Source organism: Panthera uncia, chromosome B4 (genome assembly GCF_023721935.1).
Source record: "Panthera uncia isolate 11264 chromosome B4, Puncia_PCG_1.0, whole genome shotgun sequence".
Taxonomy (NCBI): Eukaryota; Metazoa; Chordata; class Mammalia; order Carnivora; family Felidae; genus Panthera; species Panthera uncia.
Genome location: NC_064809.1, coordinates 77695472 through 77722512, shown reverse-complemented (window position 1 = coordinate 77722512; position 27041 = coordinate 77695472). Strand labels below are relative to the sequence as shown.

The window sequence follows — 27041 nt, the reverse complement described above, 5'->3', positions numbered from 1 at the left end:
AAAACACAGAATATAAGCTCCTTAAGGGAAGGGACCATATTTCAGTTATATATATTTTTTGTCTCTTTCTAGTTTACTTTTTTAGTGAAGTATAATTAACATACAGTTTCAGGAGTACAATATAATGATTCAACAATTCTATACATTTCTCAGTGCTCATCAAGATAAGTACACTCTTAATTCCCTTTATCTCTTTCACCCTTTCTCCCACACACCTCCCCTTTTGTAACCACCAAATTTGTTCCTTGTATTTAAGAATCTAGGGGGATTTTTTGTTTGTCTTTTTGTTTATTCATTTCTTCTATTTCTTAAATTCCACATCTGAGTTAAATCATATGGCATTTGTTTTTCTCTGCCTGACTTATTTTGCATACTCGAGGGGCTCCTGGGTGGTTCAGTCGGTTGAGCATCCGACTTGATTTTGGCTCAGTTTATGATCCCAGGGTCATGGGATTGAGCCCCTGTCAGGCTCCACACTGAGCATGGAGACTGCTTAAGATTCTCTCTCTCTCTTTCCCTCTGCCTCTCCCCCCCCCATGCACTCTAATAATAATAATAATAATAAGCTCTAGCTCCATCCACGTCATTGCAAATGGCAAGATTTCATTCTCTTTTATGGATGAGTAGTATCCCATTGTGTGTGTGTGTGTGTGTGTGTGTGTCACAACTTTATTCTTTCATCTATCAATGGATGGGTTGCTTCCATATCCAGGCTATTGTCAATAGCACTGCAATAAAAATAGGGGTGCATGTATCTTTTCAAATTAGTGAAAGTGAAAAGCTTTTGCATAGCAAAGGAAACCATCAACAAAACAAAAAGGCAACCTATTGAATGGGAGAAGATATTCACAAATGATATATCCAATAAGGGGTTAACATCTAAAATACATAAAGAACTTACACAATTCAACACACACAAAAAACAAATAATCCAATTTAAAAATGGGCAGAGGACCTGAATTGACATTTCTCCAAAGAAGACATACAGATGGCCAACAGACACATGAAAAGATGCTCAGCATCACTAATTATCAGGGAAATGCAATTTAAAACTACAATGAGTTATCACTTTACACCTGTCAGAATGGCTAAAACCAAAAAGACAAAAAAATAACAAGTGTTGGTGAGGATGTGGAGAAAAAGGAACCATCATGTGCTGTTGGTGGCTGTTGGTGCAGCCACTATTGAGCCAGTATGGAGGTTCCTTAAAAAATTAAAAATAGAATTACCATATGATCCAGTAATTCCACCACTGGGTATTTACCCAAAGAAAACAAAAACACTTTTTCTAGTTTCTTTTAATAATAACTTCTTAAAACCAGTAAACAGTTACAGACACAATTGAAAAGCAGATAAGTTAAAAAAAAAAAAAACAACTTTTTTTAAAGACGAGAAAGAGCAAAGACACATCCTTCACAATACATACAGAGCTCTATTAGTGTTTCCCCATCAATATCCCATGGATGTTGTGCTCCAAAGTACCCTCCATTATCGTGCAAGGAAACCAGACAGCATCCAGGTGTGATGATGTAAAATCGAATATGTACAGGCACTGCAGAGTTCAAGGTCCACAATTCAGGTCCTAACTCAAGTGGGGTTAATCCTGCATGCATGGTGGATCCCATAGCCAAAGTAGATAGCAAACCCAATCAGCATCCAGACACCAAAGAGGGCCCAGGTGCCAAGTGTCAGCTGCATCATAAGGTAAACATTCATAAAGACGCTCATTATTGGGAGGAAAGGCAGAGCAGGGACCTTAAAGTAAAGGAGAGTGGGGCTCTGTGGCTGTCTCCAGATGACTCCAGTGATCCCAGTGATGAGAATCAGGAGTAGTACAACCACTATAATCAACAGTGGGTTTTCAAAAAGCAGTAGAACTGGCCACTGGACCAGCACCAAGCAAAGAAGAAGGAGGAGCAGAGCAAGCAGTGAGAAGCAAACATAGACAACCCGGCCAGAGAGTGGAGTGGGGGTGGAGCTGCCTGGACAAAATAGTCTCCACAGAGTCAGCTTCTCTGCTGCAGGCCCATTCTCCTCCTGTGCCTCTGCTTCATTTTCTTCATCATTCAATTCAGGCTGATACCTGACAATGAGAATACAAATAGCCACCAGGGAGTAAGTAAGCAGGGTCCCAAATGACATGAGGTCCACAAGATCAGTGAGTCTAAAGAAGGATGTCATCAACGCTGTGATAATGCCCGAGACCACAGTGGCCACAATGGGGATGCTTGTTTTGGAGTCTATCCTGGCAAGGACACCGAACAGGAGGCCATCATCTGCCATCACGAAGGTCATCCAACGAAGGAGAAACATAGAGTCCAAGATGCTGGTAGAAAGAGCACAGAGGGCTCCAATAGCCACGACATAGCGGGCAGGGGCCCAGCCAATATGGAGAAATGCCTCAGGCAAGGGGCTCCCAGGTTGAAGCTGGTAGTAAGGCACCATAAGTGTAAGTGCTGAAGAGACCCCAAAATACACCAAAAAGCAGATGAACACTGAAATCACAATGCCCATGGGGACAGAACGCTGGAGATTTTGGGCTTCTTCGGCAATGGTAACAACACTGTCGAAACCAGTAAATGCATAGAAACAGGTCGCTGCTCCACGGAGAATCCCCTGGAAACCGAAAGGCACAAATCCTCCATAGCCCAGAGGGCCCAAGGGAGAAGTGTCATTGAGTCTAAACATGGTCATTATGTAGTCCTCTTCTGTAAGCCGCCAGTTGTGCAGTTTCCCCTTAAGAAAGCCAGAGATGATGACAAAACAAAGAACCAAAACATTCACCACTGTGAACACTGTAGTAACTAAGACAAACTCACTAGCCCTGACAGCCAGCAGTCCGGTGAACAACAACATCAGGCCCATGGCAAAGAAGTCTGGATATTCTGCAAAGACATGGGGAATATTCAGTGGGATGCTCTCATGCAAGGTCTGAGAGATCTGGTTCCCAATCAGGTTGTCAAAAGCTAAGCTCCAGGCCCGGGCCACACTGGCTGCACCAGTAACATAGGAGAGGATGAGGTTCCAGCCAGTGATGAAAGCCCAGAGTTCACCTACAGTGACATAGTTGTACAGATATGCAGAAGCAGAATGGGGAACCCGGGCGCTAAACTCTGCATAGCACAGAGCAGCCAACACAGAAGACAGGGCGGCCACCAAAAAGCAGATCACAATGGATGGTCCTGCTTTACCACTGGCTACCTCACCAGCCAGGACATACACACCTGCACCCACTGTGTTGACCACACCCAAGGCCACTATATCCAGAGTGCTCAGCCTTCCGGCAGTGGAAATCTTAGCCACGTATTGCTCCAGCGTATGTCTCCGTACCAGCTTTTGACCAAATCTGCGAAGTGCCTGATACAACATTCTAGCTGGAATTGAAGAGGGTTCTAGGATCAAGCCCAGTGAGCAGAGAGTCTCAGATTGGGTTCAGTGAGGCTGAGTTAAGCCGAGTTGAGTTGAGGCTGCCGAGTTCGGGTGCTCAGGTTTCAAAGTTCCTGCTTCGTATTTCATCTTATATGTGCTATCCCTCCATAATGCCTAAGACATAATAAACAATAGATATTTACTGAACCCATATTCAACCAACTAACCAAAGCTCAGAAGTCACATGTTACCTGTTGCAGCCCCAAATCACAGAAACTGACACCAGAGGACACTCCAGAAAAATCAGCCCTGCTTTCCCCCCAGAAAAAGTGCCAAATACCTCCCAACATTCTGCCTTTTTACGCACCACATGACATAATCCCATTTGGGTTCGTCTAACTCATGTAGCTTCATGTACTAATTAAGCTGTAAGACACAACAGGGCATGAATTTATTGTGCAATAATTCACACGCGGGATGTTTGCGCAGTGCTTGGGCGTGAGTTATGACACATTAATTCACGGCCTAGAGGGCCTCATTGCAATTACAGAACCATTTTTTAAATATCATCTGAGTTTAAAATACAAATATTGGTCCCCCAGTCTTAACACCCTTAGCCCCAAAATCAGCTAGCCAAGGTCAGACATCACTTTGGTTTCCTTTCTCTTCATTCTGCATCACCCATTTAGCTGTACTGATGGAAAAGAAAGTACAGTCCAACCCTTGGCTTTACCTACCTAGGCCCACAGAGGCGCTGTGAGAAGAGAGGAAGTGGGAGAAAGGAGCAGGGCCTTTATAACTACCTGTAAGAATGAGAGGAACAGTCTGTCAGGCGAAGAAACACTGGAGAAATGAGTGTAGCAGCCAACAAGGGTCCATTACTAAGAAGGGAGAAGAACCAGAAAGGCCATTTTATGAATTCTGACATTCAATATACTTCACCCAAAGCAACCAGGCAAAATTCACTACAATTTTTATGTCCACAGTTATGAGAGTGTGATGGGTAAGGAGAAAGAAATAAGTCACCTAGCTCAGTAGCTCACAACCAAAACAATTCTTTCTGTCTCCTCCCTCTCTGGGTTCCGGGAGAGAAGGTGAGCTCACTTCTGCAGACGACTCTCCTCTCTGGCCACCCCGTGCTCTATAAACACATCCGTGATGTCAGCCGCCAGCCACCTGGAGAATCTGCCCTGCTCTGTGAGCTTGTATTAAAACACTCACTTATAACTCCCTATTAATTTTTCACGAGGAGTTATTTTTAACTCGCTCAAACCATTGTCTGAATATGCCAAATATATTTTCTTAATGAACGAACCCGGCGTGTGGTTCCTCCTTCCTCTACTCCCCTGCTGCTATTCAAATGGTCCCCTCCTCATGGGGAGCAAGGCTTTGGATGAACAATTCACAGCAATGCCCCGGAAATGAGTAGTGGAGAACAGAGAAAACAAAGTCACACAGCCCCCATTCTCCTCCCTACTCAGGCTTTGGTTTTGAAAGAATTTTAGGGAGTATTGTCAGGGGGTTTCAAAGACAAAAGGATCAAGTCAAATTTGAAAATTCTTCTCTAAAGATTATCAAAAGGAACCCTTAGATTATTGGGTCAGCCCTTCCATCTACAAATCCATCAAGATTCCTTATTTGCCACCCACCAGTTCCGATGTTCTGATTTACTAACAAGCACACGATATAGACAAGGAGGTCCATTCTTAACTCACGGAACCTTTATACACTATAAATGTGATTGAGGTGTCCCCACCCCACCCCCAGGCTTCAAACCCTTCAGTGATTCCCTACTGCCCTTCCTTCATAACCTGACCTGTTTTTATTCCTCTAGCTTCATCCCCTGCGCAGTTCATGTTCCAGCTGCGAAATTCTACACTCATTCTGTTCCCTTGCTTCTAATGCCCTCTTTGCCCCCTTCATTAGCTAAGCCCTCCTTATCTTTCAATTCCCAGCTCAGAAGTTGCTTCCCTAGGAAGGCTTCCCTGACCCTTATGCTGCCCTTTCTGTGTACTGTCATAGCACCCGGGCTTACCTCATTTGTCATTTATCCTAATATATCAAAATTCCAGTTCAACTACCTGTCTCCTTCTCCTCCTCCTCCTCCTCCTGCTCCTCCTTCTCCTCCTCCTCCTAACTGTGAATTAGGTGCTTAATAAATATTTGTTGAACAAATGTACACACGGAGAAGAGAAACCTGCAAGAGCACATAATCCAGAATATCCTATCTACTTGACTTTGAGATACATACCTTGCAACCAAGCAACCTTATAAACCTGGCTCAGGTAAATATATAAATGGCATTACCCTCCTTGTAGAAGGCAATCAAAATGAAAAGTGTGAAGGGAAAACCAACTGTGATAAAACCTTGACCACAGATCATTCATGGCAGGTATAAGCCATACATAGGTGATAAAACATTGTCTGCCTTTGAGGACACTTGTTTTAAAAATATCAGGCTGCCTTGGGTTACAGGCAATGAACCACCCACACCCAGTTAGAGAAGTCCTCCTTTTTTTTGAAGCATCACGTTCAGAATCTCTAATCCAGGTAGGATGCCTAGGGCAGAGGTTCTCACTTCAGGGACAGAGGGAGACATAATGAAGACAACTGGGGAACATTTTCAAACTTCAGATCCTCTCCCTCTGGATATTCCTGTCCACCTAGCCCCTCACTTCCCATGACTGCTCTAAACCACCCCACTTGACAGGAAGCTGTCCTCAGTTTCAAAGGGAAGAGATTCTTTTTTTTTCCAAGTGTGTAATAGTAATTTATTTAAATAGTCATCCCGCCTTTTATTAGCCTCATAGATTTTTTTAAATTTTTCACTGTTAGTATACATAGCATTTCCCTTTTGTTTTTTTATTTTTTTATTTTTTTAATATGAATTTATTGTCAAGTTGGTTTCCATACAACACCCAGTGCTCATCCCAACAGGTGCCCTCCTCAATGCCCATCACCCACTTTCCCCTCCCTCCCACCCCCCCATCAACCTTCAGTTCATTCTCAGTTTTTAAGAGTTCAAAGGGAAGAGATTCTAAAAGCTTCCTTCACAGGAAGGCAGCACAGTTTAGTAGTTAAGAATAAAGGCTCTGCAGGTAAATTGTTCAGGTTCAAAACTCAACTCAACCTCATAGCTGGGTGACTCTGGACAAATGAGTTCACCCCTCAGTGGGAGTAAAAGTAATCACCTCACAGAGTTGTTGTCAGGAGTAAGTGACATGATGCTTGGAAAGTACTTATCTCGGTGCCTAGCCAACAATATGCATGTAATATAATCTACTTAATATTTAATATTAAAATCTGATCCAAAGTCCCCAAACTTTGAAAATCAATTAATCTTTATAAATGTCTAGCATCAAAATCATGCACTAAAATTCAAACTATTAGCTAGCCTTCATGATAAAATGAAAACAGTCTTAATCCATATATTTCACCTTGAAATTCTAAGGACTCTAATTAGACACCCACATACATGCTAGTGCTAAACACTTTGGGGTCCTAGACTGACTGAGTTAGACCAGGCATTGAAAAATGCAAGTCTTGGGACACCTGGCTGGCTCAATGGGTAGAGTGTATGATTCTTGAACGTGGGGTCATGAGTTCAAGCTCCATGTTGAGTGTGGAGCCTACTTAAATTTTTTTTTTATTTTAATTAGAAAAATAGAGTAGAGTTTAAAAAAAAGAAAGAAAAGAAAAATGCAAAATAATAATAAAAAATTTAAATAATAATAATAATAATAATAACAATAATATCTCTGGAAGGCCCCTGAGTGGCTCAGTCGGTTAAGCTGACTCTTCATTTTGACTCAGGTGCATGATCTCTCAGTTCACGAGTTCGAGCCCCGAATAGAGCACTGGCAACTCAGAGCCTGTTTAGGATTATCTCTCTCCCTCTCTCTCTCTCTGCCCCTCCTCCACTCACATGCTCTCTTGCACTCTCTCAAAATAAATAAATAAACATTTTTTAATTAATAATAATAATAATATCTTTGTCTACAGATGCCTCATCTTATTTCTGAAAGAGTCAGTGCTGGGTACAGTAGTGGTAAGAGCAAAGAACATTATGTCAAAACTTTTGAATTTGAGTCCTGGCTCTTCCGCTTGGCTATGTAACTAGAGTAATTTGCTTAATCTCTCTAAGCCTCAGTTTCCTCCTCCATAAGGAACTTTACTTGACTTCCCTTACTGGATCATCATGAGAATTCTATGAGAAGATACAGACTACCACACACTGCTGGTGGGAGTATAACTGGTGCCACCATCTTGAGGCATAATCTTAGTGGAATTAAGAGTGCACACCCCCTCCAACCCCACAATCCCTCTCCTAGGTACATACCCCAAGGAAACTCTCTGCTGAGTCCATGAGGAGACCCATGTGAGCATGTTCATCACAAAGTCCTACAGTATTTGTCACTCACCCAGCTACCTCTCAGCCTTCTGTCTCTCTCTCTTCCCACTCATTTTTCTCTAGCCACTGACCTTCTAACCATTCTGGTCTCCTAACATACCAGACAAGACCCTACCTCAGGGCCTTTGTACTTGCTGTCCCCTCTAACTGGACCACTTCTACCCCAGATATCCACGCAGTTTCTTCCTTAACTGTGTTTGTTGAAATAGCACCTTTGTTGCAACGCCTTCCTTAATCACCCCATATAAAACTGCAGTCTGGTCCTGATCCCCCTCAACATATCTTATCCCCTTGCCCTGCTTTTTTTTTTTTCCATAGGGCTTATCACTACTTGAGGTACTACATGTTTTACTTATTTATTTGTTCATGATTTGTCTCACTCCAAAAGAATGTAAGCTCCATGAAAACAGGACTTTTTTTATTATTTTGCTCCTGGTTGCATTCCCTGCACCTATGACTGTGCCTGACACAGTTGGCACTGTGTGGTTGTTGAGTGGATGAATGTATCTAAATACACATATAGAGCATAGATTGGAGGAGCATTTGTTAAAGACACTACACAAGTGCCCCCAGTGAGGAGGGGAGATGGGAACAGAGAAAGGAAAGAAGAAAATGAATTGAAAAGGGGCCTTACAGAAAGGGATGGAGCCAACATGCCATGATGGAGGAAGGGATTGATTCCACTCTGTGCACTTCAGGTTCAACAAAGGAAATGCATGACGTACTGCTGTGAGAGGACCTGGTACATAGATTGATAAACAGCAGACACTCAATATATTTAAACTGAAGGGGAACCAGAGTCCTGCCATCATCAGAACATGGAGAAAATAGGGAAGGAATACCTGCTAGAAAAAGGGTGGAGAACAGGGGAGGATGGGGCACTCTTCTTACCAGTTCCCCTGAACCCAAGTCTCTTTTCCCAATTTCTCTTTCTCCCTCAGCTCCTTCAACTGTCTCTGGACGTTCCTGTGGTTGGCCGTAGGGATGCTTGTACCATGTTTCTCTCTCTGGGGAACCATCCTCAGCCACCTACCTCCCAACAAAGACACAACAGTGGTTCTTAACGTTTGTTGAATCACAGACTCCCTTGACGTTGCCCTTCTCAAAAAAATGTCCTACACTCTCCTGAAGTTCAGCCATGGGCCCCGAGCAAGAATCTCAAAGGAGGACCACCTGAATGGCAGGGTCATACATGCTTTTGATCATTTCTGTTTCCCTCCACTTTGTTATGCAGGATGGTCCTTGGGCTCTTCCCACTTTTACTGAAGATGAGTGAAAGTGGGCTACAGACGAAGTACGAAGATACCAGAGAAGCAACCCAAAGAACAAAACACATGGAAGTTAAATAATCATATCTTATGACTCAAACAGAAGCAAGCAGAACAAACAAATGAACAACCAAACTTGTAGAAGAAGAAGCAAACCCATGATTGGGAATCCTAAGCAAGTCTCCTTGCAATCCAGCTTATACCAATACAGAGGAACATCGTCCTCAAACGTCATGTTCAGAAATACCCTTTCTCTTGTAATAATCTGCAATCATTCCAAAAGTTTATATTCAGTCCAGACTCTCTGACCCAGCTGCCAGAGCTCTGCCCTAATTCTCCCCCTACCCTCAAGCCCATCACCTCCTTCCTCACTCAGCTCCTCATATCCTGATTTACCCTTCCTGGGATGAGCCTTTGGCCTGGGTAAGTTACCTGCCCTGCCAGGGATGCCCTCCTCACTCCTTTCTTCCAGTCTTGACCCTCCAGCTCTTTTTAACTCTATTCTACAACTTTTCCCCCCACATCTAGGAAGCCATTCCTAAGCCATTCTGACTAATCCCCCATTTCCAACCTTCCTCCCCTTGTCACCAGCACTTACAGCCGATCCTGATGTTCAGCTGAAACTAATTTCCCCTTTCTGGTGGAGTCCTGGGTGTGTCACTTAAATTCTTTTACAGTCCAAAAGCTTCCAGAGGGCAGGGCCAGGATTCATATACCTCCTCCTTCTGAATTCCACACTCCTATCCCCAGCCATCACTACCCAAAACAAGGATCTGCTCATAATTGTACCAAGAAACCAAAAGAGGCATTTAAGACAGAGGAAATGTACATATAGTGTATTGATTGGTTGCTATATCTTGAGATTCCTAGAAGTAAGGTTTTTTTCATTTTTTTTTTTCTTTTTTGGAAAGAGAGAAAGGGCCAAACAGAGGTGGAAACAGGAGACTAGAACAACTAGAACATGCACACTCATCTATTTCAAGAGCATTTCCTGAGGACATTTCCTAATGAGGGCCCTGGGCCTGTGAATCTCAGTTTAATTAGGAAACAGTCTCTCCCAAAGGAGGTGCTTGGCGCAGGGGAGGTACTTAAAGAAATGCAGAGAGAGGCCAGGGAACATGAAGCCAGCTTGTATGAATTCCATAATGCCCCCCGGCTCCCCGCTTCTCTCCCTCCTCCTCCCTGTGTTTCTCTCAGTCTCTGAGCTCATTCCAAACTCCAAAACAAAAGTTCCATCCCAAGTCGCCAAGAAGAACTCCTGTCAAATCCAACAATCCACCCACTAAATTGCAGGCTGTCTTGCTTTCCCAGCCAGCCCCACCCACTCTCCTCCATCCTGGAGGTCACTGTGTTCACTCCTCTGTCTCTAAGAAGGGTACTGCCCTCACTCTGGACCTTTCCTTTTCAAAACATTTTTCCAAGGCAGTTAAGTTCCACTGCCTATTGTTGGGTGTTACTACCCCTACCAATCAGGAAGCTGGCCCTGTGGCTCCTCCTGTAGAGCTTCAAACACAGTTTGGATAGAAGTTTGATAAAGACTTGGGAGGAAGGCTAATGAGGCTATTAAATAATTATTTTCTGAAAGGTTCTCAAAATTTCAGAGAAGTGGACTTGAAACGCAACATCTCCAGAGATGATATTAATCTCTTTCCATCCAAGCATAGCTTCTTCCTGAACCCAAATTATATAAATTCTCTCCTCCACCTTAAAATTTCAGGAGAATGAAAAGTCCCGAGCCATTCAAACCAGTGGCTCTGAAACAAACAAGTGTAAAGTCTCCTGGATAGCTAAGCTTCCCAGAGTTTCCCAAGTCCTAATTCAAACAGCCCTGCAACTCTGGGAGGTGGGGAGCAGTCAGGAATACAAGAGTAGAGGCTCTGAGTTCAGGGCAACAACCTTAAAGAGTAAGTGTGGTGTATGTGGAACACAAACACTTCCAAAGTGGAAACAGTTCAGAATACATACGAAAAAGTAAACAGAGCAAAAGCCACCATGAACACGGGCAAGTCTCATAGCCAAACGTAGAACTTAGTTAACAAAATGAAATGAAAAATGGGATTTTCCCATTTTCTCTTTCTGTCTGTGCCTTCTCTAGAAGTGTATGTCTAACCATGGTCATTCATTTATTTATTCAACAAATATACTGGTCCCCAGTTATTCAACACTGCTATAAAGCAAAGAAAAACACAAAAATCCCTCCACTCAAGATGCTTACATTTCTGTAGGAGGAAGCAGACAATAAACAAATAAGTAATAAGAATACATATTGTGTTGGATTTGCGATCAGTGCTGCAGAGAAAAGTAAAGCAAGAAAAAGTTCAGATGTGCTCAGGACGTGTGTTGGGATTTTAAAATGGGTGATCCTTGGGGCGCCTGGGTGGCTCAGTCGGTTAGGCCTCCGACTTCGTCTCAGGTCATGATCTTGTGGTCCATGAGTTCCAGCCCCACGTCAGGCTCTGTGCTGACAGCTCAGAGCCTGGAGCCCGTTTCAGATTCTGTGTCTCCCTCTCTCTCTGACCCTCCCTCGTTCATGCTGTCTCTCCCTGTCTCAAAAATAAATAAACGTTAAAAGAAATTTTAAAAAAATAAAATAAAATGGGTGATCCTTAGGGCGCCTGGGTGGCTCAGTCCATTAAGCATCCAACTTTGGCTCAGGTCAGGATCTCATGGTTCATGGGTTCGAGCCCTGCATCAGGGTCTCTGCTAACAGTTCGGAGCCTGGAGCCTGCTTTGGATTCTGTGTCTCCCTCTCTCTTTTCCCCTCCCCCACCCACACTCTGTCTCTCTCTCAAAAATAAACATAAAAAAAATTAATGGGTGGTCCAGGGGCTCCTGGCTGGCTCAGTCAGGGGAGTATCAGAGGAGCACGTGACTCTTGGTCTCAGGGTTGTGAATTGAGCCCCACTCTGGGTGTAGAGATTACTAATAAATAAATAAACTTTTATAAATAAATAAATAAAATGAAAAGGGTGGTCCAAGACAGCCTCACATTTACACTGTTGTGCAACTATCACCACCATCCATCTCCAGAACTTGTTCATCTTCCTAAGCTGAAACTCTGTACCCATTAAACAGTAACTCCCCATCCTTCTCTCCCCCCAGACCCTGGCAACCACCATGCTACTTTCTGTCTCTATGAATTCAACTACTCTAGGTACCTCATAAGTGGAATCATACAATAGTGTCCTTTTGTGACCAGCTTAGTTCACTTAGCATAAGGCCTTCAAGGTTCATCCATGTTGTAGCATGTATCTGATTGTCCTTCCTTTTTAAGGCTGAATAATATTCCGTTGTATGTATATACTACATCTTGTTTATCTGTTCATCCATTGATGAGTATGTGGGTTTCGCCTTTTGGCTATTGTGAACAATGCTGTTAGGAATATGGGAGTACAGATATCTTTTTGAGTCTCTGCTTTCAATTCTTTGGGATATATACCCAGAAGTGGGATTGCTGGATCATACTGTAATTGTATATCTAATTTTTTGAGAAACCATCATGCTGTGTTCCACAGCGGCTGCGCCATTTTACATTCCCACCAACAGTGCACAAACGTCCCAATATCTCCACATCCTCGCCAACACTCATTATTTTCTGTTTCTTTAATAGCAGCCATCCTCATGGGTGTGAAGTGATACTTGGCGATCTGGGGGGAATAACAAGGAGGCCTGTGGGGCCAAGATGGAGTGAGTGAGTGGGAAGAGGTAGGGGATGAGGTCAGAGAGAAAGTAGGAAGCCAGATTCTTCACTTAGGGTCTGAGAGTCACTGTGAGGACTTTGGCTTTTACTCTGGGTGTGATGGAAACCCTAGAAAAAGTGATAGTTTTATATGTTGGCTACTTATTTTCATGTTCTTTGAACTAAGCATTTGGTTCTCAAACTAAGGAAAGGCCTCCTCCAGAGTTCGAAAACAAGACATGGAGACAGGTTCTGCAGAACTCTCAACAGACGTTGTTAGATGTCCAGCGCGTCTAACAACACAGTGAGGGCTGAACAAGCTGCGTTCTTGCATCTGCCTCCCTCTCGAGATGCCAAAGAAGAGATGCCATAGAGTCAACCATGGGAGCGTAACATGATGGATTGCTTTCATTGAAGCTGTTCACTTTATGGATTATCTCTAGGCAGAATCTGATCACTTAAAAATCAAACAGAAGTCATTTTAGTATCATTCACTATTTTAGGTTATTCCCACCATGACTGGATAATCAAGAGCTGACATGGATACAAAGGGCCCTTTTTCTGGAACCTGGTGAAATAAGGGGCTGCAAAGACAGGGGTAGGTAGACTCTCAAAAAGGGAGCAGGAACCATGTGCATCAGGCACTCGGAAGCCTTGCAGAATTAAATAGATGAATCCAGTCCCAAGCCCCAGATGCCTCAGGAAGCACTGTCAGAAATGTCTGAGATGATCAGAGCTGGAGAGAGAAAGGGCCCCAAAGGGAAGCCTGAAAACACATTTCTGAGAGGCAAAGAGTACCTCTCATAACCTCACTTCCCCCAGGCGACAGGGATGAAAGCTTCTATATCAAAATGAGAAGTCCAAGGAGTTATAGATTTTCTCAACAATAAATAATCCGGAGAGAATGGCCGCCCAACCACCGTTTATAAATGTTAGAAAATACACACTTGTGTGGGTGGGGAGGGGGGAGATGGAGGGTAGAGAAGGAGAGAAATATGGGGTTGTCCCCACTGAGAAAGGAGGAGGGACAGAAATCAATTTTCACCAGGCCATTCTTAGGATTCAAATGGGAGTTAGGGGAGGGAAGTATAATAAAATCTGGAACCCTAAATAACTAATTTCTCTCAGCAAGGAAACAGACCATGTACTCTTAGGTTCTGCATGCTGTGTTTCTTTCCATCTGACGGCCACCTTATTCACCGTCCAGTCTCAACATAGTATGATCACCACCCACCCCCAGGGTAAAGAGACTCCACAGCTTGCCTCACATCATAGTCCCCACCTCATTTCCCTTCTCTATGGGCTCATTACAGAGGTCTTAGGTTCCCTTTAAGCCTTCAAACATGTCTAATAAAAATGGGAACAGGATATAGGAGAAGGCTGCTCTTCCTCCTCTCCTCAAGTAGAAAAATAATAGACCTAGGTAGCAGTAAAAGTCTTTGGTCATTCATTCATTCATTCATTCATTCAACAGTAAGCACCTTCTTAGAAGGACACCTTCTAAGTCCTTGTGCTTGATCTTACAAACACAATGGGAAGGAAGAAAACATGCTCCCTGCTTACATGGCACCCCTTGTCTTTAAGAATGTTCTTATATAATATTACTGCCCAAAATGTGTAACCTGAATCTAATGATAAAAATGATCAGTCTAGGGGCACCTGGGTGGCTCAGTCATTTAAGTGGCTGACTTTGGCTCAGGTCATGATCTCATGGTTCATGAGTTCGAGCCCTGCCTCGGGCTCTCTGCTATCAGTGCAGTTCCTGCTTCAGATCCTCTCTCCTCCTCTCTCTCTGCCCCTTCCCTCTCCTCTGCTCATGCACACTCTCTCTCTCAAAAATAAGTAAAAATTTTTAAAAAAATTTTAATGATCAGGCTACAAAACAACCTTCTACAGAAAGTTAACTTTCTATAAAACTGTTCAAAACTGTCAGTGTCAGGAATCACAGCCTGAGGAACTGTCGCAGATTAATGGAGAATAAAGAGACACAGGGGTGCCTGGGTGGCTCAGTGGGTTGAGTGTCCGACTTCAGCTCAGGTCACAATCTCGTGGTTCACAGTTCAAACCCCATGTCAGGCTCTGTACTGACAGCTCAGACTGTGGAGTCCGCTTCGGATTATGTGTCTCCCTTTTTCTCTGCCCCTCTCCTGCTCACACTCTGTCTCTCTCTATCTCAAAAATAAATAAAATATTTTTTAAAAGAGAGAGACACAACAATGAGATGCAATGCAAAACCTTGGATTGGACCTGGATCAGGGAGAAACATTTTACTATTAAAAAAATTGGACAGTTAGTAAACTATGGGCCATATTTCATACACACACACACACACACACACACACACACACAGGAGCACTGGAGAGAGCATGCAAATGTAGAAAAATATTAACAATCAATCCTGGTGAAAGATAAATGGGTGTTAATTACACTATTCCTGCAACTCTCTATAGGTTTGATATTTTTCAAACCAAAAAGTTAGGAAGAAAACAAGAATGTCCCAGTAGTAAAAGTTACGGATTCTTATTCCCTGAATGGCCTTTATAAACAAGCTTGCCATCACTTTTGGTTGCAACAAAATCCCACCCAGAATGATCTAGCCCAAATCAGGAACTTTAGATCAGAGGAGTGGGTGGGAAGATAGAACTCCTTTGTCTTTGATTTACAACCAAAATTGTCAGCAAGCAAAAATGCCTGGAAAGAAACCACAACCTTGGCTCATGTTAGTACGGTTATAAAAACTACATACTGTTATTGTCATTTTGTGGGACTAACACAAATTAATAAATCAGGGCCCTAGGCTTGAACTGTAAGAGGCATGGGGGGAACATGTGCAGAGGCTGGAAGCAGAGAAAAATTATATCAGGCAAATAGGGGGACCAGATATATATGAAAGAATTAGGGATACATGGAGAAAGGGGTGAAGGAGAATCAGAATTTGTTAAGCTGTAATGCACATATGTTCCTTCATTTAACCCCCATAACAACCCAATGAAATAAGTGTTATTATTCCAACTTTAAAGACTGAGAAGTGAGACAACTATCCTAAGCTCATACAGCCAGTAAAAAGAAGAGCTGGAATTTTAACTTGGTTCCTTGTTACTTCAAAGACCATGTTCTTTCTACCGTGGCACCTTGCCTCCATAAGGGGTCAAGACTGCAGCATGGCTTTTAAAGGAGTGTTTGAGCCAGTTCTTATCTTTGTGTCTAGGTCACCCTCTGCCAATGTCTTCCCTTTCATCTCAAATAGATACTGATGGGCCAGAGCTAGAAGTGGAGGAATCATTAAATCTGAAAGCTCCATCTAAACCATGTCCTGCTAAAATCCTAATCCAATCGACTGGGGAAGGGAGCAGGTACCTGGCTGGCTCAGTCAGTACAGCATCCAACTCTTAATCTCAGGGTCTTGAGTTCAAGCCCCACATTGGGTGTAGAGTTTACTTTAAAAAAAAAAAAAAAAAAAAAAAAGGAAAATCCTAACCCAATCTAGCGCCAAAATGTCTCCAGACTATATTTTTAGATGTCAGGAAAGATTCCAAACATCCCCATAGCCATCCCAATAGTTCCCAGATATAATTTTACAGCTAATTATAATTCCTACCCACAACTTTAACCCGCCTCCTTTAGCTTGGCTTTTAGTAGAAATATAGGATAATAGATCTCTAGATGCCAAATATAAGTCACCCTCCTGAGACTTCTTTCATCGTTTTACTCTTTCATTGTCCTATTCCAAATATTTTCTAGTCACTACTTCATTCTTGAGAATAAAAAAAAACATATTCAGTGAGGTTAGGAAATGCTAGAGAAGGTAATGAAACTTTCATTCTCATCGCATAAAGGAAGAAGGGGGTGGGGAGCAGGTATTTTTTTTAATGGGAACCCAATAGCAGGAAGATGGTTGCAATTTCCCTGAAAGCCTAAAAACCTCCAGTTTTGGCCTTCCCAAACCTCAGCCATCACCCAAGCCTTCCAGATGTTGCTGGGGCACACACCGTTAGGAAACATCTGTCACAAAGGACAGCCCCAACTGGGACAAAAGAGAGTAGTAAGGCAGACGGTGCCAATTTAATGAGGATGGTTTAACAAAACATCTTTTCAAGCTTCCTAATTCACTTGGCCATTTGCTCCCCAGACTTGGCCCCCAGTCAGGAGCAGACTGGGAATGGTTGCCAGAAAATGGCAATCTCCTCTTTATCCTTAACCCAGAGGAACCCAGTACCAGAAAAATGTCAGCTCACCAGTCACTTCCAAAATACGATTCCCCCATTGCAGAGCTAAAACTTCACGGTGATGCTGGGGAAAAGGACTTCAGCTGTGTCAGGAATGCCTTCCCCATTGTGACCCATGTCTGTGACCAGCTCTGAGCTCACAGCACCTAGAGCATTGTTAGTATTTATTAATCATCCTTGGAAATAAGCACGAAGACTGATGGACATCAGACATCGATATGGACCTCTTTGTCTATTTTTGTATCTCCTCATTATTTTTTTCAAGTTGTTAAAGAATATGGACTTAAGATAAGGAATATCGGTATTCTGAACATGCTATTAGTATAGGAAGATCAAAAAAGAAGGTAAAGGATTGCCTTTCTATTTTAGTTTCAAAAGGAGGAAAACCCTGAATATGTCCAAAAACAAGACCATTGACAAAGCAGCCTCTAAGGATCCTGACTTTATTGGGGGAAATTGCATAAAAATTTGGATTAAATCTAAGGAATTCCAACTGAAATCATTGGTTTCAGATATTTGGGGATCACCAACCAGCCTTCAATTCAATTCAGCTGACATGAAGTCACTTAGACACTTAGCACACCTTGTCTACACTAGACCTCCATCTACTAGGTTCCTACAGTTCACGAATACTGTATATCCAGGGCCAGCCTCCTGCCATAGTCTCTGGTCCTCCCTCCTGGTCCATAAAATTGGTAACTCTGAACAATCACATCCTCTGGGCTCTCACTCAGATTCACCCAGCAGCCATCAGAGAGTGCTGCCCTTCCTTGAAGCAGGATAAAGCCCTAAATCACATTCTTCCTCACTACTGCATTGCAGCAGATAACTGAAGTGTGAGTGCCCTCTACCCTCCTTCTGGAAAATGACACTTTCTTCAAGTCTTACAAAGATTCTCTCTCTCTCTCTCTCTCTCTCTCTCTCTCTCTCTCTCTGTGTGTGTGTGTGTGTGTGTGTGTCCCCCCCTCCCCTCCCCACCACCACCACAACTAGACCTGCAGTATCCTGCTCTCTGTTAAATCCAAACTTCTAAGATTGTATTTCCAAGGCTTCCTTTTCAGTGTTCTTCTGCCATTTACTCTTACTACTAACCTTCTGTGTCTCTCTGCTTGACCAGGACAAATCTTTCCCCACACATGCACATCTTGCTGGCATTAACATCAGCCCTCACAGACTCTCCCTCTCTGCCTAGAACACGCTCTTTCCAAACCCTGTTCAGCATGACCCTCTTTCCAGAAGCTTCTCTGGCCACACTTATAGATAGATATCTGATCTCTCCAGCATGCTCTTCCTTGCCCCTGCTCTCTCCTCATTACTATCCAGTGGCATAACTCGGTGGCCTAGAACTTCGCACTGGGAGAACACCCCTTTAGGAAAGAGGGTAAGAGTAGTTGTGTGGTGAGGTGGAGCAGAGAAGCACAGCTTCTGCCTGGTGATGCTTTTGGCTTGCCTCTCTTTCCCCAGCTGAAGCCTGAGGTACAAAGAGTTAACTGGCCACAACCAAGGAAGTACCCCAGGGTCTACAGCCCAGCTTGGCAACGTCAGAGATATGAAATAAGAACTGTGGTCCAAATCTCTTTCACCGCAACAAAGTGAAAGTATAAAGGAAGTAACCCACGTCGGCTGAGACCAAGTGCATGCATGATCTGTGACATTTACAATTTGCTCCAGCGTCATCCCCTTGATGTGTGACATCTGAACAGACAGACAACACAGAGTTTTATTACTTCCACTGCTTTACTGAATTTGGAAAATAAGTCATCTAATGCTTTGGCAGTAGGCACCATGACACGATACTCAAACTGCAATAACTACATTTAAGGCTGGACTGCAGAATGGAGGAGTGGGACGATAGTCAAAGGACAGAATCGTGTATACACCAGGACTTGTCTCGGGAGGATGGGGAAGGATCCATGAAATGCCCTTGTACTGTAAGTTCCCAGAGAAAAGAATGTGCTGTATTTGCTAACATTTTCCCTGTACTGTCGAAATCACTACACAGATGGATTCTCTATAGCTTGGGTTGGGTCTAAAGTGAGAAACTGGATGGTCCCGCAAATGGAAACCACACAAAGTTTCTAAGTGAGAAAGACTGGATTCAGTCTATTGAAGATCAGATTTCAACTAAGTGTAAATGAACACAAAGGCAAATTCCAAATTGGAAAATTTAGGCGCCACAGAGACTCTTTGTGCAAAAGAATTTAAGCAAAAGCAACATTTCCCCCATAAATTATTAACACCACCACCACACCCCCAAATCACCACGCATTCATTTACACACAGTGCAAGACAATGGTGGCAAATAGAGAACGCCCCTCTCTGGAAATTCACAATGAAGGGCATGTTGTGCATATTTCCCCACCTGCCAAAATAAGTAAAAAATACATAAACTATGAATCAGTAAGGCTATTCCTAAATCAGAAATGAACTGTCATAGCAAGGGGATGTGAAGATCCCAGATGGCTTCATAGTTGACAGAAAGTTAGAGTAGAAAAGACCTCATTTTCCAGTGTTGGCAAGATTAGGGAGTATCTTCTGTACACCGTCAGTCAGCCTGGGAAAACTGTGCCTTCTTGGCATTTTGTATGATTGTTTCCCAGTTCAAGCTACATCTTCACCTTGGGCCATGGTCCAATTAATAGAGCATCTTTTAGGACTTCCTTCCATGCCCCCAAACACACACACACACACACACACACACACACACACATACACACACACACAAATCCACCACACCTTGAAACAGTAAATCCAGTTTGCTCAATTATACAGATCCAGTTAAATATTTGCTATAGAGATTAATACAGATATAGATACTAAAATGTAATAATAATAATAATAATAATAATAATTCTCAGTCTTGGTCTGTGCAGAAAAGGAAAAGAGAAAGAAACCATTTCAGTAGTAATAAATGTGTTACTTCTCCCCTGGGAAAAGAGAAGTAAAGGTCAGGCAGCTTCCCTGAAAGGTTGGAAAGAAAGCTGAAGTAACCAAATTCAGCTCATACTAAAGAAAATAAATATCCAAACTTATCTCCCAGGAGTCTTCTGAGAACAACCTCACCAAATGGATCACTTACCAGTCATCTTCCCACCTATGATCTTACTTTGTACTATATTCTGTTTGAACGTTACTTAGAAGAATCCTTTCTAGGGGTGCCTGGGTGGCTCAGTCAGTTAAGAGTCTGACCAGCTCAGGTAGTGATCTCATGGTCCGTGAGTTGGGGCCCCATATTGGGCTCTGTGCCGACAGCTCAGAGCCTGGAGCCTGCTTCGGATTCTGTGTCTCCCTCTCTCTCTGGCCCTCCCCCTCTCTCAAAATAAAATAAACGTTAAATTTCTTTTTAAAAGAGAGAGAGAGAAGAATCCTTTGTAAAATAAAAATTCCTTAGGGTAGAACCTGCTTCATGTTCTCTCAATGAGGCTAGAAACCCTTATTCTGCAAGTAAATATTACTAGGGGCAACTAAGACTTGAACTTGAAGGCATGGCAGCCCCAAACTGTCTTCTCACTAGACCAAGAGGAGACACAGCCACCTCCTCCAACTCATCTACCTCCTACCCTACCGCCCCCAGTACTGCACCTCTCCCATCCCATCCTACTCTGGCAGAAGCTGAATTCCGAGTCAGCAAAAACCCATCCTGACATAGACTAACACACTCCAGACCAAATGTATGTAGACAAAATCCACCCACCCAAATGCAGACCAAAATCTATGTAGATGTAGACTAAGACATTTTTGCTTCCTTCCCTCAATATCTATGGACTCCCTGCTACATGCAGACATGATACTAGTAATATTGTGCCATTATTCAGGTAAACAAGCAGACAGCCAGGCTTTCTCTAGAGGCTGTATAGACTCCATATCATCTAGTACCATTCTGAGATGGTTGTGAACAAGGTGTCTTCTGCGAAGACAGAGGTAAAACTGGTGTTCCTCATTCATAATCTGACCTCATTTACAGGTTTCGTTTCTGTCAGAATCCAGTTTTGGAAATTCTTAACACTTCTGTCACACCAAAACAAAATGATCAACTTTGACAAATCAGACAAGCCTGAGCTTCTGCTCCTAGAGGTCTTCAGAAACTACATGGGCCACAGGAAGAATCACAATTAGATTTTCCAGGGGCACCTGGGTGCCCCAGTCGGTTAAGTGACCAACTCTTGATTTTGGCTCACGTCATGATCTCACGGTCATGAACTAATGGTCGTGAGATTGAGCCCCATGGTGGACTCCATGCTGACATGAAGCCTGACCAGGATTCTCTCTCTGCCTCTCTGTCTCTCTCTCAAGAAAATAAATAAATAAACTTAAAAAAAAAAAAACCAGATTTTCCAAACAAGAATCAGAAAGAAAGCTGGGGGAATCCACCAAAGAGGCACAATTAAGGGATTCAAAAGTGATGGGATACATTGATGTTAACAGTGAAAATTAATTTCTTCTCTACTTCTTCCTAAGATTCTCTACTCCCAACCTCTCTCAACCCCAAATCCTGTCAATCCAGAACACCTAATAAAAGTCCTCAGGAAAAAACAGTAGAAGGAAATCCATCTGCCTATCCACCTATTTTCCAAATTACAACTGTAAGGGTGGGATAGCCTTTATCTACAATGAGTACTGAGTCACACTCATTTTTTCCAAGATGCTTTGCTAAACAGCTGGTCCCCCCCCCCCCGCCAAATCCTTCCTTTCCTGGTAAGTACAGAATCTAGAAATCCATCCAGTGGTCCCATCTATCACTATACCCTGTCTCCTCTTTGAGACGAGCAGTTGTGAGTGGTCATAGCGCACGGCTCCTTCTTCCATGCACCTCCTCCCAATATACACCCTCAGCAATACATATACTTCACACAAGGTGGCCTAGGAAAGGCAGACTATCTCTCTGGTTATCTTCCCTCATATCTTTATTTTTTTTTAATTTTTATTGTTTATTTATTTTTGAGAGAGAGAGAGAAAGCACAAGCAGGGAAGGGGCAGAGAGAGAGGGAAATGCAGAATCTGAAGCGGGCTCCAGGCTCCAAGCCATCAGCACAGAGCCTGATGCAGGGCTGAAACTCCCGAGCCATGAGATCATGACCTGAGCCGAAGTCAGATGCTTCACCAACTGAGCCACCCAGGCGCCCCTCCCTTCATATCTTTAAATGTATCCTTCTGTCCTCCCATGTAAGTACTTGACTGTCTCCTTCTCTTTGTCCTCTCTCACCAAACTGTGCTGGATTCCTGTCATAGCCCCACATAGCTGCCCCACACTCTCACCATCTCCCTTGTTCAGTCAATTTGTTTTGTGTTGTTTTGCTGTAGGAAAGATACCAGATTGTCTGCGTCATATGAAAGTTGTACAGTGCTCGCTTCGGCAGCACATATACTAAAGAAAGTTGTACCATGTCTCAAAGTCCTGAGTCCTTATCCAAATATAGATCAATATGACTCCTCCATCAAGACCCATCTCGGGGTGCCTGGCTGGCTCAGTCAGTAGAGCATGAGACTCTTGATTTCAGAGTCATGAGTTTGAGCTCCACATTGGGCATAGAGATTACTTAAAGACGCTTTTTTAAAAATTAAACAAAAAAGGGACACCTGGGTGGCTCAGTCGGTTAAGCGTCCGACTTCAGCTCAGGTCATAATCTCGCAGCTGGTAAGTTCGAGCCCCGTGTTGGGCTCTGTGCTGACAGCTCAGAGCCTGGAGCCTGCTTTGGATTCTGTGTGTGTGTCTCTCTCTCTGTTCCTCCCCCACTTGTGCTCTGTCTCTCTCTCTCTCTCTTCCTCTCTCAAAAATAAATAAAGAGTAAAAAAATTTTTTAATTAAACAAAAAAGACCCACCTGCCTCACCCCAGCTCATGCATCAGAATGTACAACAAAGAGCCTCCGCCACCACTTTTTTAAGGGACGCTCTTTATCCCTATTTCCTTGTTGTTTCTAATCCCCAGTCTGCTTTGTGATTTCTGCAATAACAAAATAAAAAGGGACAAAGATAAACCAAAAGAATATAATCCAAAAATCATTTTTTATCAATTTGGAATATGCTTGGAAAGGAAATTCACTTTTCCACATGATTTTGCTTAAACTAAGGTTAAAATGAGCCTGCTTCTGGAGGCACATAACACATATCAATTGATAATGGAGAAAAGGTGCCCAAAAACTGCTAGAGGGGAAGATAAAGACAAGCTAGAAAGAAACACTTGCCACATATAATCAATAAAACCGGCGTCATGCATAGATAAGTGTTGTCTGGGCTTCTGGCAAAGGGGTACTGCCCACAGGGTACATGACTGGGGTCGGGGGAGCCTGGGTGGAGAACAGTATAAGATTCCAAGAGCCTTAGAAATTAAAGAGGTGCAAATACGTTTTGCAATAACAGCAAAATGTCTCTTGGCGACCCAGGAAGCCAGTCCTATTTCAGGCTTCTCCTCCAAGCCTTTATCAATCAATAAATATGCCTATCATGTACATAAAATTGATAGATTCCAAGAGAGAGAACAGAGCCATCAAGTTGCAAGGTTTATTTAGCACTGGCTCATTTACAATATATTTGGGACCTCAGACAAGACTCCATACAGTGTTTTAAAGACCACTAGGCAGCCACACCCCAGTGGAACTCAGCAATCTTTCCTCCTATAGCCTGACTTGGCTTATAATCAATCCCCACCACAGCTTGTTTACATTAGATAAGAAAGGCAGGGAGATACCTTCAACAGCTGTAAAAATAGATATCTAGCTGCTTGAGCATGGAGGAAGAAGACCCACGGACCCTCTCTCCTTATGGTGGGCCACCTTACCAAACAGGACCTGCTCTTCTGCGAAGCCCACGGCAACACCCCCGCCCCACGAAGATATGACACAGAGGCTTTCAGAATCTCCAGTGAGAAAGCATGACAAAACATGACAGAGGCAGCAGAGCCAGGTGGAAGAACCTTCATTCCCTCAAAGAACACATCTAAGCATACTATGTGCTGGGCCCTGTGGGAAAGACAAAGATGAACAAAACAAGTTCTGGACCAGGTCAGGAAGGAAAGGCCGGGAAGGAGGGCAGGGCAAAGAGGTGGGAAGGGACGCTGAAGGAGAAGCGCCAGGGACTAACCTCCCCTAACTCGTTTTCTTCAGCAGAGCTAAGAACCTTTCTGGTCTAGAGAACAGAGTCTTGGCCTCCCAATCACTCTGACCCCAGCAAAGCCACCTGCCCTTCCCAAACTTGCAAGGCCACTGGTCTGCACCCCCCAATCCAAGTCTAGCTTGGGCACCAGCAAATAACCTCTGCTCACAACCCACAGAGCCTGGACAGCCAGTGGCACTCCAAGCCCAGACTTCTTCCTCTCTGGCTCGGTCCCAGTGTTCTTGCCAACTCCATAAACATGAGAAATCACTTACCCATGGGTTTTTTCTACCTCAGAGGTGAGACATCTGAGAAGAAAGTGCAAGCTAAACCCAGGGAGAGGTAAGAAGCTTGGCCAAGCAGAGTCAGGATATGGAGCTGAGTTTAGGGGTGGGCGGGCCCTGGAGGGGGTATGGGGGCGGGGCTCAGGCAGGCGGGGTGGGGTGGGGTGCTTTGGGAAGAGTGAAAAGTGTGAAGAAGGTGGCTCAGCCCCCTTCTAGGAGGAAAGCTAGAGGTGGGCAAGGGAAGACTAGCGGAGCCCTGTCTGGGCAGCAAGATGTGAATTTAAATTTTTTTTAAGTTTATTTCTTTATTTTGAGAGAGACAGAGACAGTGCGAGTGGGGGAGGGGCAGAGAGAGAGAGGGAAAGAGAATCCCAAGCAGGGTCCCAGCCACCAGCACAGAGCCTGATGTGGGTCTTGAACTTACAAAACTGCAAGATCATGACCTGAGCTGAAACCAAGAGTCAGACGCTTAAACGACTGAGCCACCCAGGCACCCCTAGGTGTGAATTTAGAAGTAAACACTCTTGGGGCGCCTGGGTGGCGCAGTCGGTTAAGCCTCCGACTTCAGCCAGGTCACGATCTCGCGGTCCGTGAGTTCGAGCCCCGCGTCGGGCTCTGGGCTGATGGCTCAGAGCCTGGAGCCTGTTTCCGATTCTGTGTCTCCCTCTCTCTCTGCCCCTCCCCCGTTCATGCTCTGTCTCTCTCTGTCCCAAAAATAAATAAAAAAAAAAATTGAAAAAAAAAAAAAAAAAAGAAGTAAACACTCTTGGGGTGCCTGGGTGGCTCAGTCGGTTAAGCATCTGATACCCACTCGGGTCATGATCTCAGGTTCGTGGGTTGGAGCCCTGCATTGGTCTCACTGCTTTCAGCATCCGGATCCTCTGTCCCCCTCTCTTTCTGCCCCTCCCCAACTTGCCTTCTCTCTCTGCTTCTCAAAAATAAACACTAAAAAAAAGAAGAAGTAAACACTCTTTCCAGGGTCCTGGGCATGGAGGAGGTCCCAGCTGACCGGAGAGTGTGGGGAGCCAGTGGAGCCCAGCCTGTGGTGAGTTGGGATCCCAGATCCAGCTAAGGAACCCACTCAAGAGTCCTTTAAACAAAGATAGAAGCACCCACCAGCCACCTCGCCCGGTTATCCTACTAGGTTCCTCTACTACCACCATCCATCCCTACCCCCTCACCCGCATTTCAAATCGCTCCAGAAATAAAACTAAAAGGGAACTGGCACAAGTTCACCACCAGGGATTTCCTGAGACAGTCATTCAGCGTTCATAGCATATTCTAACAGAATGTGCATTGAGCATTGTGCTGCAAGAAATAAAGAAACAGATACAGTCCCTGCCCGGAGAGCTTCCTGCTCTAGACATTCAAAGCGTAGGGCTTCCAACATGCTGAAAGAGCGACCAGAGGAAGGTGCCTCCTCCTTCCCTGAGCCTTAGTCTTTAAACAGAGGCAAGAATTCTCAGAGATGGAGAAGGTGGGGCCTATTTAGAGACCGAGGGCTAAATGCACAAGTGAGTGGCCCAAGAAGCCATCAGTGTCAGGGAAAGGGGGCACCACTGCCTTTACTTGGTAGTGCTAAGATTCTTCTACATCCTAAATCAGGTGTGGTAAAGACTGGGGTGGAGGTGGAGGGAGGCGAGAGGAGGATAGCGGCAGGACCGTCAAGGGATGGAGTCTATACTAACTATACTAAGACAGAGAATTGAAATTGGAGCAGAAAGGATTGCCCCAGATCCCAGAAAGAACCTCCAACTGAGGAAAACCTTAAAATCACATGGACCCTGCCCAACACATCTCCATTAGGCATGGACCAAAGGTATTAATTGAGCACCTCCTTTGTTCCAGGCACTATGCTGGGTAGTGGATGAGTGGCCCAGCCAGGACTACGGAGCCAAAATTCCTAGGGGCAAAGGAGACAGGCAGGAATTGGAAGGATGGCTGTAATGACAGAACAGTAGGGGAGGGGCATCTGGGTGTTTGATTTATGTCTGTTCCAACAGTCCTAGGCTGTCTTCCCCTGCCTCAAGCTGGGATTTTCCCAGATGTGCATCTGCTTGAGGGAAAGAAGGGCGGGTAAAGGGGGAGGGTCTCCGTGTCCTTGCATCTGGTCCCAAGAGCAATCCCTTCCCCTTTTCTCCCTGTGCTATTCACTGCCTGCTGGGTAGAGGGTGGGAGGCTGGGGGAAATGCCAGGGCCCCCAGATAATCACCAGGTAATGAAAAGAACTGGCCCAGGGCTGGGGGGGGGGGGGGGAATGCAGAGGATGCGAGGTTGGGGCCATAAATCTCTCCCAGAGGAGGGGGTACAGAATGGGGGGACCTGGCAGTTGGAGCCCATCCAGGTGATTTCACACGAAGTATCTGCACCTTGAGGGGCGGGAGGAGGGAAGTGGAGAGGAGGCAGGGATGTGAGCTAGAGGCAGGGAAAGAGACAGAGATAAGAGAAGCAAGGAAGAGAGAAGGAAGGGAGGGCCAGAGAGGGAATGAGGATGGGGGAGGCAGCAAAATTAGAGAGACCGGAGGAGATGTGGATGGAGAAACTGAAAGGCACACACGGTGAACCTCATAAAGATGTGATGGGAAGAGAGACCCTCAGAGACTGAGGGAGGGAAGCAGGGAGGGAGACAGGGAGAAGGAAAAGCTGAGGGCAGGCGCAGTCCTGGAAAATCGCCGACCAAAATATATTTGGAGTCAGACAGACAGAGAGACGG

General features: G+C 44.3%; 1 protein-coding gene and 1 long non-coding RNA gene across 3 annotated transcripts in view; both read right to left on the bottom strand.

The window, feature by feature from the left end:
• LOC125919136 (uncharacterized) overlaps window positions 1-24424 on the bottom strand; it is a 112735-nt gene extending 88311 nt beyond the window's left edge. For both annotated transcript variants that reach the window (XR_007456676.1, XR_007456677.1), the window contains exon 1: window positions 24320-24424. This is a non-coding gene — a long non-coding RNA (uncharacterized LOC125919136). The remainder of the gene's footprint in view (window positions 1-24319) is intronic.
• On the bottom strand, window positions 1369-4292 carry LOC125919135 (cationic amino acid transporter 3-like). Its single transcript, XM_049625630.1, has 2 exons — window positions 4107-4292; window positions 1369-3543 (listed from the first exon to the last, which is right to left on the bottom strand). The coding sequence occupies exon 2, from the start codon at window positions 3367-3369 to the stop codon at window positions 1588-1590; it is 1782 nt and encodes a 593-aa protein (XP_049481587.1). The 5' UTR covers window positions 3370-3543; window positions 4107-4292; the 3' UTR covers window positions 1369-1587.
• Window positions 24425-27041: the final 2617 nt, after the last annotated feature.